General features: G+C 42.6%; 1 protein-coding gene across 1 annotated transcript in view; it reads right to left on the bottom strand.

The window, feature by feature from the left end:
• prkcea (protein kinase C, epsilon a) overlaps nucleotides 1-11,907 on the bottom strand; it is a 21,914-nt gene extending 10,007 nt beyond the window's left edge. The window contains exons 1-2 of the mRNA XM_008313935.3: nucleotides 11,563-11,907; nucleotides 1,632-1,695 (exon numbers count right to left, since the gene is read on the bottom strand). Of these exons, the coding sequence (XP_008312157.1) occupies nucleotides 1,632-1,695; nucleotides 11,563-11,907 (409 nt within the window). The remainder of the gene's footprint in view (nucleotides 1-1,631; nucleotides 1,696-11,562) is intronic.
• Nucleotides 11,908-13,295: the final 1,388 nt, after the last annotated feature.

A 13,295-nucleotide genomic window follows, 5' to 3' on the forward strand; every position in this document is an offset into this window, starting at 1 on the left:
AGAGTGGGTCGAGAGGTCACCACAATGGGCCCAATCATCTCTGAGGAGACATGGACGCCCGAGTCTGTGTTTGTGAGTGTGAGTGTGTGTGTTTGTATAATCTGTAGCTCAATCTCAGCTACTATATTAGGAATCTATTCACTCTACACACTCTCCAGTGCTGTCTGTCTGTCTGTCTGTCTGTCTGTCTGTACTGTACTGTACTGTACTGTACTAGTAGTACCCACCCACACATATTTACATACAAACACACATACGTGTATGTATTTAGGACAGAACTGCATTAGAAACCTGGCCTCAATAAGCAGGTGTGGAGACACACAGGTGTGTATTCACTCTTTTTTGGGCCGTGTGTGAGCTGGGGGCTGAACTGCTCACTAAGACAAATGGAACAGGAGTTTCCAGATTAAATAACACAAGGAGGACAAATGCTGAGATATCACCATCACACTGCAGTGAAGTGGCAGCACTACCAGAATACAACGGGCGTCCACAGTTTCTGACGTCCTCATCCTTAGGTTGCCACACCCCGTGTATACATTTATTAAGAAAGTCTTGTTCCCTCCCGACGAGGAAGACAGCTTTGTTTACATCCGCCATGTTTTTTCGTCTGAGTCTTCCTGATGTCACTGCTGTCAGACCAAACTGCAGAGGACAATAGAAAATTGAACTTTTTGACCTTGTGTCACCTGTCCTGTTTCTGTCCATCTCACCACTGTCTTATCAGCCTCAGTTCAGGCCACAGGCCATTTGGCCATTGGCCAAAAAGCTCTTCACATCCCAGTCTATACTACCTGCTGCAGGCAGCTGCTAACATTTAGCTGCTGAACAGAGAGCATTTAGGAGCTAAACAACTGGATAGTTCCATCTGGAGAACAGGAAAACTAAAACCACATGCAGGAGCAGAATCAAAGTGAATCCTTGAAATGAAGGCTACTGTGGCTTCGCATAGGAGTCTGTGTGATTGGTTGCCAACAAGTGTGCTGTCAGCTGTATATGGTGTGGATTTGGTCTTACAATTCCAAGTACAAAAAAAAGAAACATTGTACTTGTACACATTGTACTTAACACCACCGAAGACACTTGCAAAGCCCTATAAGATTTGTGTTTGGTAAACTGTAAAATTAGCATTTTACAGTTCGGGGCAGTGCTAAATATTGTAGTTCAGCTAAGGATGTGGTGAAGAGTTACAGGAAAGGTCCTGCGGTTTTGCATTAAGCTCTTTGTGGACCGCGAGTTGAACACGTGAAAGGAGGCTGTGACACTGCTCTCGCAGCAGTACCTTATCAATATTCACTATTATGGCCGGTGGCTTAAACAACAATGATAAATGGACCTTTGACTCATTGTACAATACTGAATGTGTGTGTGTGTGTGAGAGAGAGAGACCTCATTGCCTCACCAACTCCAAAGGCCATTCTGGATGTGTTCAATCAGACTGGAGTCTCCTCCGTGTGCAACATGATGTCGGTGTACATGTGGAACACGTAAACAAAGACTGTCCTGTCTATGCCCTAGGAGGTAACAATGACTTATAGTAGGGCATTTACTTAGGAATTTTATAGCTTTATTTATGGTTTACGTTTAGTTTTAGAAATGCCACGTTGTTGTTGTTGTTGTTGTGGTCTTACCCTCCGTGGAGGATCCAGACAGATCGATGACTACATACACCTTGCCCTCGGGTTCCAGATCAATCTGTGCAGAAGAGAGAGGGGGAAAACATAGTAAATCAGCTGATGAGTGACTGCAATGATCAGGCATCAATTCATCACCACTACATCAAGGACCACTACATTTTGTCACTAACGAAAAAATAAACAAGAGTCAAATGTTACAATTTCGCATTTATTTTTTCCCCCACACAAAACACAATTCACAAAACACAACTTTAATTATTGCAGTAAAGGCTGAAAGTCAAAATAAAACTGCAACCTATTTTTAACCTATTTTTAAAATGCTAAAGTACTTTTTCCGACTTTCCTGCTCAGACCCCCAACCAAAGACTCTGGTTTTAAATTATTATATGTATTATATATGTTATTATTGTATTTGTTTTAATTAATTTCATATTCAGGAGGGACTCCCCAAAAGATTATTAAGTTCAAACTCTTTATCTATAATCTGTGTAATCATCACAATCACTTGGGTCCATTAGAAAAGGCCAGTGAGTCTGTAAACCTGTGAAATTTACTACTGTACTGTACTGTACTGTACTGTACTGTACTGTACTGTAGGTGCATATTTGACCTTGTTATTTTCTAATTTTGTGAGAACAAATATCTATAATAATGTAAGCTTCTAAAAACCATTGTTTAACGACTGTACTTGAAACAAAATAAAGAGTTCATTATTATAAACCAAAGCTGTAAACACGTTAACAACGTGCTAATTATAGTGTTTTTTATTCATTAATTTATTTATATGTGACGTTTCTAATAAGGAACATTACAGATAACCTCTTTATCTTTATTTACAATTCCATCTGGCTAACAGATTACAGCTTCCTCTCACACAGCCTCACTGAGCATCCATTCAGTCCACTGCAGGAGCAGGTGTCTCCAAAATGGAGGCGCTCTCATTCTGCGAATTTCATCATCACAGAATAAAAAGAAATGCTCCTGTTTAAACATCATCAGATAAGCAAAGATGTGACGTCCAAACACACACACAGGTTTGGTGGTTGGTGGTGACATCAATTACAGAGATTAAAGAAAGTGCAGCAGAGATAGAGAGAGGCAGAGATGGCCGAGGCAGGAAGAGCAACAGAGTGAGAGGTTTAAATCCTCTGATAAGCTCTGGGACCTCAGCAGATCCTCTTATGCAACAGTCAAACTGACACAAGCAGCAACACACACAGTCTCTCTCACATCCACACATATGCTTCCAAAGGGCGCAAACATCTCCTGTCCACAACGGAGATTTGCCCCCGAAGAAATACTGCAGCGACCCATAAGAGATGAGTGGTATAACAATTCACAGTCACTTCTCATATTTTTCATCACACTGAACATTATATTATATATATAAGAGGTTATAAGTTTATTTTAATTTTGATCTTAAATTAGAAAAAAAATAAACTGATCTATTTATTCATCAACAGAAATGCTGTGAAAATATCGTCAATATTTTTTAGAAATAAGTTAATAACACTGACTTGTAAATGATGCTTGGTTTTGTGATCTCATGTGTTCTAATATTATTATAAATTATTTTACATGTTATATTATATCACACAATCTTATATTTTAGATACAAACTGTGGAGAGGTCAAACAGAGATTTATTTTCCTTTTCTTTTCAAGGATTATTAATCCATTCCAGATTTAATCATCTCTGTACCAAGTAAACAGATGTGTCGAACACTCACACAGACTCCGACATGATTATATAAGTACAGACCACTGGTTGTTAACATTTCATGGGGTTAATCTGTGAACCAACCAAAAAGACAAAGACCAGATTAACCAGATCCAACTCTTAAAGTCACCCGAGTCCAAAAAGAATAAAAGTTAATATAACCACATGCGGCTCCATCCATTACACAAGTGTATGACCTTTAAGATTCGTCATCATGTGCACCACTGCAAATGTCGTTCTAATCCCCAAATGTAACCTCTTGCATAATGTCGCATCTCAGTGAGGATTTCAGCTGAACAATAAATTCTGAGAGACTGGAACATAGTAAAAAAAAAAAACTGGATGGGATTGTTGCTGGTTTAAGGCTCTGCTTCTGAGGTAACAGTAAAATGTCAAACAAACAAACCAGCTGAGTTCTTACATCACCAGGTACGGCTCCATGGATCTATGAGGTGCCCTAAAGCACATTCAGTTGTCATGCACTGTTCAGTGTGAACGAATGGACCGTGTTATTTAACTGTGTGGCCACTGGTCGCAATACACTTCATCACACTTTATATATTTTCCTCTAAACACGATTTTCATTCTTTTCGATCTAAAATTCAATTTCGTTTTCAACTCATGTGAGATGCAGACGTATTTCCCATGGAATTCCCACTAAATTAATAGTACCAGTGAAGTTCCTCCTCACACACTGATATACTACAACCTACCAAAACTCAGTGACAATGGCATGAAAACTGAGCTGCTAAATATGCTCATGCCCAGGCCGACCCATTCAAACCTATGAATTATTCATTATTGTTGTGTTTTTTTTTCTTTGTCAACAAAGTAAATGATTAATCAAGCCAAGCGTTTTGGTTTCAGAGCTAATAAAGTTACCTACGCCGTGCTTGAATGACTTGTAACGTGACTCTGCCTCACACACAGAGCCGCACTTTGTTTTCCCAAATCCTGATGCGGGAGAAAATGGAAAAGGAGAGAGAGGAGAGAGGACTGGAGGATGAAGTTCCCCTCATTAATCTCGTTAGTCCAATTAGGACAGAGACGGAGCCGGGGAGACGCTTAAACACCTTCACACACTGTCTCTGTGGTGCTGCGTGTGTTTGTCAGAATATCTGACTTCAGAGGAAAGTTACCATTTAACACGCACACAAGTTTAACACTGTTACATTTGCTCCATTACCACACACACAGACACACACCATATGCAGCGGCGCAGAGCACTCAACCCAGCAGACAGGGCACTCGAAGCTTGCATTACATCAATACTGTGGAGCTAACCCCCTCCCACTCTCTGTCCATTTCACTCGCTATCTGTGTCCAAGCAGACAGCTCTGTGTTTCTCTCTCAGGAGCATTTAGTCTCAGTGACAGCCTCCCACATCCATCTGTCAAAAAACACATTTTGGCTTTAGCCAGAAAAAGTGTGTTTGAGGGAGAGAGGGAGAGAGAGAGAGAGAGAGGGCTTGAAGTGTTCACACAATAATGGGCATGTGTGTGACGCTTTTTTGTGTGTGTGTTCTTTCTATCACTCAGCGGAAACTCTGCAGCATGTCCACACACACACACACACACACACACACACAAAGAAAAGGGAGGTCCATGCTGAGTGAGACGGTGTGAGAGTCATGCATCTTTAATGTAACATCACAGACGGCTAATAATGTAAGGGAAGCTGAGCTGTGTGTCAGGGGTGAGGCTGGGAGGTGGAGGTGAAGGTGGGGGAGGGGGGGAGAGATCCCTGCCAAAGGAGACAGGTCTGACTGTCCTGAAGCACCAACACAGGGGGGAGAGTTGGATTTGAAAGACTGAAAAGTGACATCAGAAGGACAGATGGGTGTCTCTTCCGTAGATGATACTTAGCTCTAATGTAAATCGATACACACATGAAAGACAAAGTATTTGTAAATACACAACATAATAATAGTTTTGGAAACCATCAGAACACCTCAGTTTTTTTTCCTGGAGTACGGCAGAGAGTTCCATTCATAGAGGCAGAAACCAGAACAGTGAGGTACACTGTACTTCCACAGCTTCTCTTTGGCATCTTGATGGATACAAGTACACATGGTTTCACCTTTCAATCTGAACACGTACGTCAGCGCGATAGTGCATATTTTAGCCGGTCAGGAGAATTGTGTCTTTCATTGCAGACGTGCACAAATGAAGCACAGAGAGAGGGGAAAACCAGTGTGCATTTACCTGGAGTTCTCAGATATCCTCCCATTTCTTTTCTTTCACTGAGAACATGAATTAAATACCCTCGTCCCACCCCCCCACACACACACACACACACACACCAAAGGTTGACCTGATTTAGAATCATGGGGCAGTGCGTGTGTGTGTGTCTGTTGTCTCTGTGGCAACACGGCACACACATCTTAAATCCAGACTGTCCTACTTAACCAGTAATGTCACCAAGGGGCGGGGCCTATGATGTCATCGTCCAGCTCCAACAACCGTACTTCTCTGACCTCCGTGCTCTGCTGTCTTAATAAGAGACAAAGTGCGTTGGGGGATTTGACCATGCTACTGTCCACAGTACTGCTGCTCCACACCAGTACAACAGTGTAATGAAGGTAATGAAGCAGTACTGAGGGACTACAGGAGCACCAGCCTTATTGATGTGGAGCTGCTACATAATTCATCAGTTAATTAGGAGGGAAACGTGTTTCAGTTTCATTCAGACTGATGGAACTGTATCAACCACTTGTTCTGTTTGTAAACTCCAGTACTTTGACGCTACAGCAGTTTAGCTTCCACATCCGACTGGACTGGACGAGACAGTCTGACACTGGTTAGAGCTCGAATGGAGGCATCTGACTTCAATCTTGATGCATGAATTAGTCAATGTGTTACCTAACCGGATGGTGTTAGGGTTAGGTAAGAATAAAGAATGTCTGTTTTACTGTTTTCAGTATGTGGTGAACAAGCTAACAGTTGCTCAGTCACCCGACCTGTGACCTTAGCACTACTGGACAATCACAGAGGGAAAAATATTCAAATAGACACCAAACTTAAATTTAAACTTGAAGTTATAAATCTTGTTTAAATTATCATTTTATTCCAAAGATAAACTATGCCAATGGCCCAATACAAGGCTTAAAACAGCATTGTTCAAATGCTAACATCACCACTGCTCTTTCTGTTTCATGTTTTAACCATTTAAGAATGTTGAAATTGTTAAGTGGCCAATAACTGGAGTCCTCTGGTCATTAATCCTGGCCGCTGATAAGTGAAAGCATGTGAGTGTGTGTGAGTGCATGTGTGTCCACGTGCACGTGTGGATGCCAAGAGTCAAAGCAGGGCTGGTTGACATCTGACGTGGACCGTGTCTCTGTGTGGTTCTCACTCCTCAAAGTCAAGAGTCATGGAAGCTTCCACAGTGTTCCGTGTACATGTCCACAGAGCTGCAGCTTCACCTCCACTGATTCGGTCCTCACTGTTTCCTCCTCTTCCTGCTCATCATTCAGTCACTTTTTATCATTTTCTCTCTGCCTATTCTATTCTCTGTGTTCATGCAGACATTTCCAGATTAGGATTTTTAAGAATAATCTGGAAATTAAATTAGAATTGAGAACAGTCTCTGCATTAATGCAAACCCACTGTTGTCATTTACATTATTTTTCAAATATTTTTTTTAAATGATACAATTCTATAGTGCTGTCCTCTCATTGTTTTGTGTTGGCAGGGGTTAGGGTTAGAGTCTGGCAGGGTTATACATACTAATAATACCCTAAGATGAAGAGGACTACGGATTCTATTAATATTTGTTTATATTTATTTTACTATATCTATATTTTGACAATGAATCCAATCACCTGAAGACAGAGTCTGGGACACAGAAAACTGCTTACTTGAAGAAAAACACAGAGGAAGATGCACATGACCTCATATCTTGTGTAATTGACAGTTGAATTTTAGTTTCCTGAAACTTTTTCGCAGGCTTTTCTGAATGACCAGTTTGTGTAGTGTTGCTTCCTCTTGCTAGCGCCACACACTAATATTACTAATTTAAAAAGTGTAAGGTTGTGGTCTGTCTTTTGGTATTTTACCTGCTGGCAAGTAAATCTTAAAATAAAAAATACCAGGACAAATGCAACTTTACCAGGACTTTACTGTGTAATTACAATTTAGATTATTTTTTTCCCAGTCAGTCAGAAGTCACTGCCCACCCAGAATCTCAGCCCTGTTCTTTGTCCCTAAACATGTTTGTCTGAACTGCACCCCTTGACATACGGTTCTCTGGTAAATAGTGCTAATTCTGTTAAAGGCCATAAAAAAAACAAAAAATACCAGAAGAAAAAAACAAAAACAACACCAAGGCTCTGCTCCAAGGCTCAACAGTAATTCATTGTTTTTCTCATCGTGTTAAAGATGGAAGTGGTATTTTGTTTGTTTATGTATTGGTATTGTCATTTTATAATAATTTCATGCTGGTAAAGGCCGGCCCTTATTATCAATAACCTTCATGACTGCAGTAATATATATATGACACGTTCATCCAAACACCTCATTAAAATGTGTTAGTAAGGAGTTTTGACCCTGCTCTTCCACTGACATCACCCTCTGCATCGCTCTGCCACTAAACATACCATCGTTTCAACAGGAATGTACAGACACAGCTTTGTTTACAGTGGCACCGAGCTCACCTCTATACAAACGCCATGGACGCTGGCAATTTTATTTATAAAACACATCTTGGGGCCACTAAACCTAATGTGTCTTACATTAACAGCAGTTAACATGAATGTGACAGCACGAGGCAGAGTAACAGGAAAGTTTACTTAGAGAATAGTCCTATAATCAGGTGTAAAACTGACTTCTGTTGATGTGGATGTTCAGAGAAGAAGCTGTGACCAACCATGACAGGATGTAATGGTCATTTGGTGTCTGTCACGGTCTTGACCTAGAGGTTTTGGTTAAAAAAACAACAACAACAACAACAACAACTTATTTGAACCTGACTGTAGTCTGACTTGGTCGACTCTGGCAAACACGCTGAGATGTTGAGTCTAGCTGACACCCTCCTATACTCCAGCTCTGTAATTATGCTGTGAGTAAAATGGAATTTCCCCTAAGAGACGCTCATGCAATTAAAACGCTTGGGTTTGAATAATTCTGACTTCTCAAAGCACCACCTTGTTGTATTTCCCTCCCCTCCTAACAGCATTACACTCATCTTTCTCTGAAACTCTCAGCAACACTTCCCTCTTCCTGGTGTTTCTGTGGGTGAGAGGCTGTCACCAAGGGGACAGGCTGTCATTGTCACCATGGGGATGGGCTCTACAGTGCATCTCAATTACTGAGCAGGACAATTAATAAGCATCAAGGTCTGGTTAATATTTCACCAGTGGTGCAGAGCAGCAGCCTGGCCACAAGTGCCTGGGTCCACCAGAGATGACCATCAGGAAGTGGAGACCGACAAAACGTGAGAAAACAGAGACAATGGGAAGATAGGGGGACAGTGTGGGGGGGTGGGGGGGACGACAACGGAGACTGGGAAAGAAGAGATGAACAAGGCAGCAGATGGACGGAGGAAGTGAGAAACACTTCCCAAACAAGGGACACAGGGCTCTGTGTTCATCTGAGCAGCAGGAAGCTCACACTGTAGTTGGACACTGCTCTGGCTCTCAACGTGGCCATGTTCATGTTATGATATCATTCATACCATTCAATATTTTACTCTCTAATATACGTCTTTCAACTGGTTTTTGTCACTTTATAGAATAACAGATTCACAGGTTCTGAACCCAACAAAGAAAGAAACAGAAAATAATCATAAACAACATCTAATGGTAGAAAATGGGCTAGTCCTTAAATGACTTAAATATTAAAAATCCAAAGTCAGGATTTGAATTAAATCAATAGTTGCACTTATTTGACAAGTAACTCACTGAGAAGTCAGTGTAACTGAGGTTGACTCTCATTTTATTTTATTTTATTTCTTTTTATGTCTGTGACATTTCTCTTAAAGGACTTTTCTTCTTATGACTCCACAGTGTGCTTCAGTAAATGAACAAAAATACTACTGTGTATGCCTGTACTGCCTCACCCTTCTTGTAGAAATGCCTGGAAATGGCAACAGCATAACAACAGTCTTCAGGGCTTCAAAATATTGGTTCTAACCTCAGGGCGAAGGTTCGACTCTGTGAATCAGGGGTCAGGAGCTAAAGGTAATGCTTTAGGTTATAAAGCTAATACTTTAGCTCTTGTGCCTAACTGAAGAGGAAAACCAAGAAAGTACAGCAGAGGGAGATGAGGAAGAAGAGAAAATGAATCGGGTTGGGGGGGGGCTGAACAGTAAGAGAGGAGAATCACTATTGGACGACACAGACTTGACAAAAACACAGCAAATCTGGGAGGAGAACAAATCGGGAGGCTGAGTGACGGTGTCGCCGCCGGGCTGATGAATCGACGAGATGACTGCATGATCAATGAGATGCGCTCAATCAGCAGAGTGATCCACAGGACGACCTTAGTGTGTACCACCGAGGGCCGAGACGCGTGCGTATGTGTTTCTATTTATACTGCGATGTACACCGATATAGCATGATGTTACATAACCATACATCAATTAAACCTCCCCCGAGGAAGCAAACATGCGGTTCTGGAACATTAAAGTCTACGAACTCCTTCACAACAGCATGAACATGCTCACAGCTTCTAGATTTTACAGTTGGAGAAACATCACTACACATTGACATTCCTACAATGTCAGATTTCACATTATTTCATCACAATGGATAATTTGTGTCCCTTTTTTTTTAATACTACGTCATGGTCATATGTTAATGCAGCTGAAGGCAGGGTCTGTATCAAAAGTCTGACAATAAAGAGTCCTCTTTAGTGTTTCTGAGGGATGAACAGTGCTTACACTGTACGCAGGCTTAAGAAGTTACCACAGATGTGCCCATCAACAGATTGGAAAATGGTTTAAATATTACTGATGCCAGAAAAGGTGGAGAATAATGTAGGTTTGGGAGTGTAGGTAAGATACAGTACATGCTATTTGTGAGCATTAGGTTAAAACATCAGCAGTCGGCCGGCTGCCACCTTCAAAGGCTTCTTCTCCAACATAAAGACGAGACAAACAAAGCTTTGCAGTGGGAAGAAAAAAAGATCACATGTCACAACTTGAGACAAAACTCACAAGCCTGAAACAACTGGCCCTTTATCCCCTGATATACACATTCATATGTGGTGCTGGAACATCACCGCCTGGCTGCAAATATGATTAGATGACAAGAGAACCATAACAAATAGCAGGAATTGCAGTTGTTCCCGATTCTAATTGACAGTAAGATTGTGTGTCTGGGATCAAGTCTCCCAACATCTACACGCGTGTTTGTTTGTTTTCAAAAACATCACCAACGACTACAGGTTAGACCAACAGTGTTCTGCTCAGCAGCTGCAGCGGCCGCATTGTTTTGAACATCACATTACATGAGAACTCTTGAAGGTGGAACATCACCACAAGACATTGCAGATGGGTCCAATCAGACGCAGTTCTTGTCCATGTGAGCATGCAGCAAACCAGGAGGAGCAACCATATCAAATGTTCCACTTCATACATCAGATAGGAGCAGGTTTGAACACACGCTAAAAACGTAGTGATGTAAAAAGATGATTTTATTTTTTGGAAATATAGAGCAGTCTGGTCTTGAAAGATGTTTTAGGTTGAGCGTGAACATATACTTAAATAGCAACAAACAATCATTTTGTTCATTTTGTTTGTGTTCCAATAGATTCTGATTGACTACAAACAGCCATGTTCTGTACATACTGTTTATTAAGTCAGGTCATGCTTTACCACTTATTTGTCTTTGAAAAGGATCCTAATTGACGTAGTCTACATTCAGCTCCATTTATAAAAATGGAAAAGGAGAATACTGATATGCTGAATGAGAACAGCAGTAGATTTATTTTCACTTGTGATTTAGTTCATTGTAAATGTTGTCTCAGACCAGCTTCAATACAACGGGACACCAGATAACTACATGTACTTCTTTCTAAAAAGGTTTCGGCTGAATGTTTAATAAAATATGACTGTAGCTCACTCACCACTATCAACCAATTTCACTCTGCACCGCTGTTGTTGCAACATCAGGTGTAGTCTGAATAACTGTCTAATTGTTTGTGTGTTTAGTTGAATACCACAACTATCACGTGACCTTCAGAACCAGATTATGACCAACACATACCCAGTCTTCATAGTGTCTGGTTCCATTCTGCAGCAGGTCTTCTAGCTGGATGGTGCAGTTGGCCACAAAGTCATCATATCCAATGGGCGCATCATGGAAAACTGACAGCTCGAGACTTCTGCCCTCGCGGACCTCAGTGCAGAACTCCTGGTGCCACGCAGGGCTGTTGGTCTTGGTCCTGGTAGCGGTCTGGCCCAGTCGGGTCTGGTCTAGGTTCAAGGCCAGGTAGGGGTCCAGCAGGAAGGATCCGCTCTTTCCCACTGCGTGACGCAGGGCCCATGGGGTGGGTTTCAGGTCCACTGCTTCACACACTCGCACCTTCAACATGCCACTGAACACAGGCATTACTGCAGGGATGTGTGTGTGTGTGTGTGTGTACAAAGGAACACACTGAGTGCGTGTGCGTGTTGAGGCTGTTCCTGCTCCTGTACACAGACTGTTTCCTCTCAATAAGCGGGGTCACTGCACAGTCCTGCTACATCCCATAATGCCGCTGGCTCCTTAGACTCTCAGTCTGGTACAACCATAGCAGAACATACATACACACACACACACACACACACACACACCCAGCCGATGGATCACCAATGTGCCTCAGTCCGCAGTAATAACCCAGACTCTGAGGACTCAGCGCTGCCTCGTTTGTTTATGGTCAGTCCAGTCCAGACGAGATTCAAGTAAATAAGGAAACAGGCCGGTGATCTACCGGGCTGTGCGGGAGGAGGATCACGGAGACGGGCTCCGGCTGTGTCCTCTGGAAGCCTCTCAGCCTGCGCACGGTCCCTGTGCGTGCGTGTGTGTGTGTGTGTGTGTGTGTGTGTGTGTGTGTGTGTGTCTATCTCCCAGGTCAGGGTGGGAGAGAGCAGCCGCGCCTAGCCATCCGGGATTGGTGCTCGGTGTCCAGCCCGTCTGGGCTCCTTCAGCGCTGTGATCAGCTCCCGGACTGAAGCTGTCGTTGCTGCGGTGTCTGCGTCTTCTCTGGGAAAGCGAAAAAACATGCAGCGGCGCCAGATGCAGCGTTTTTTGGAGCTCACCGCCTCCCTGAATACATCACAGTCATCCACTCCCGTTGGATTTTTTCCGCTTTCTATCCTTACGCGCACCCCCCCTCGTTTCCCGTCCCCTCTATGCTCAATCCGACTGAGGGAGAGAGCTGCAGGAAATGCGCAAAACGCGTCACCGGCGCGGCCCGGCTGTGCGCCGGATGAGGGGAGAGAGAGGAAGAGGGATAGAAAGAGAGAGAAGAGAGAGAGAGAGAAAAATGTGCGTTTGTGCGTCTCCTTTTTACAATCACTGTCAGGTATAAACAAAAGTCTGCCTTTTTACCCATTGTCTTTGAAGAACCACCACCTGGTCCTCATGTGATAGAAATGCAATTATTACCTCAGGCACTGATACAGTACAACATGAGATGCATAAATGAAAAGCTGAAATGCAGTGTTGCATAACATTTAAATCGTGATAAGTCACAGGAAGTGTATGGTGGGTTTTTTTCTGTTCTGCTACCATCGAACTGTATTTTTTCTTGCAAATAATAACTCTTCCAACAGTTCGTGATTTAAATGTGCGTCAGTGACAAATGCCGTCAGTAGGCGGCGGTAATGCCATGCCAAGAGACATCGCACTATCGTTAATGCCCAAGCAGAAAGAAATTAAATTAAGTACACCCCCCCCCCCCCCCCCCCCCCCCCCCCCCCCCCCCATTCACGTTCACTTACCACATCTAAGTTACC

The sequence above is a fragment of the Cynoglossus semilaevis genome, chromosome 8 (assembly GCF_000523025.1).
Source record: "Cynoglossus semilaevis isolate Cse_v1.0 chromosome 8, Cse_v1.0, whole genome shotgun sequence".
Taxonomy (NCBI): Eukaryota; Metazoa; Chordata; class Actinopteri; order Pleuronectiformes; family Cynoglossidae; genus Cynoglossus; species Cynoglossus semilaevis.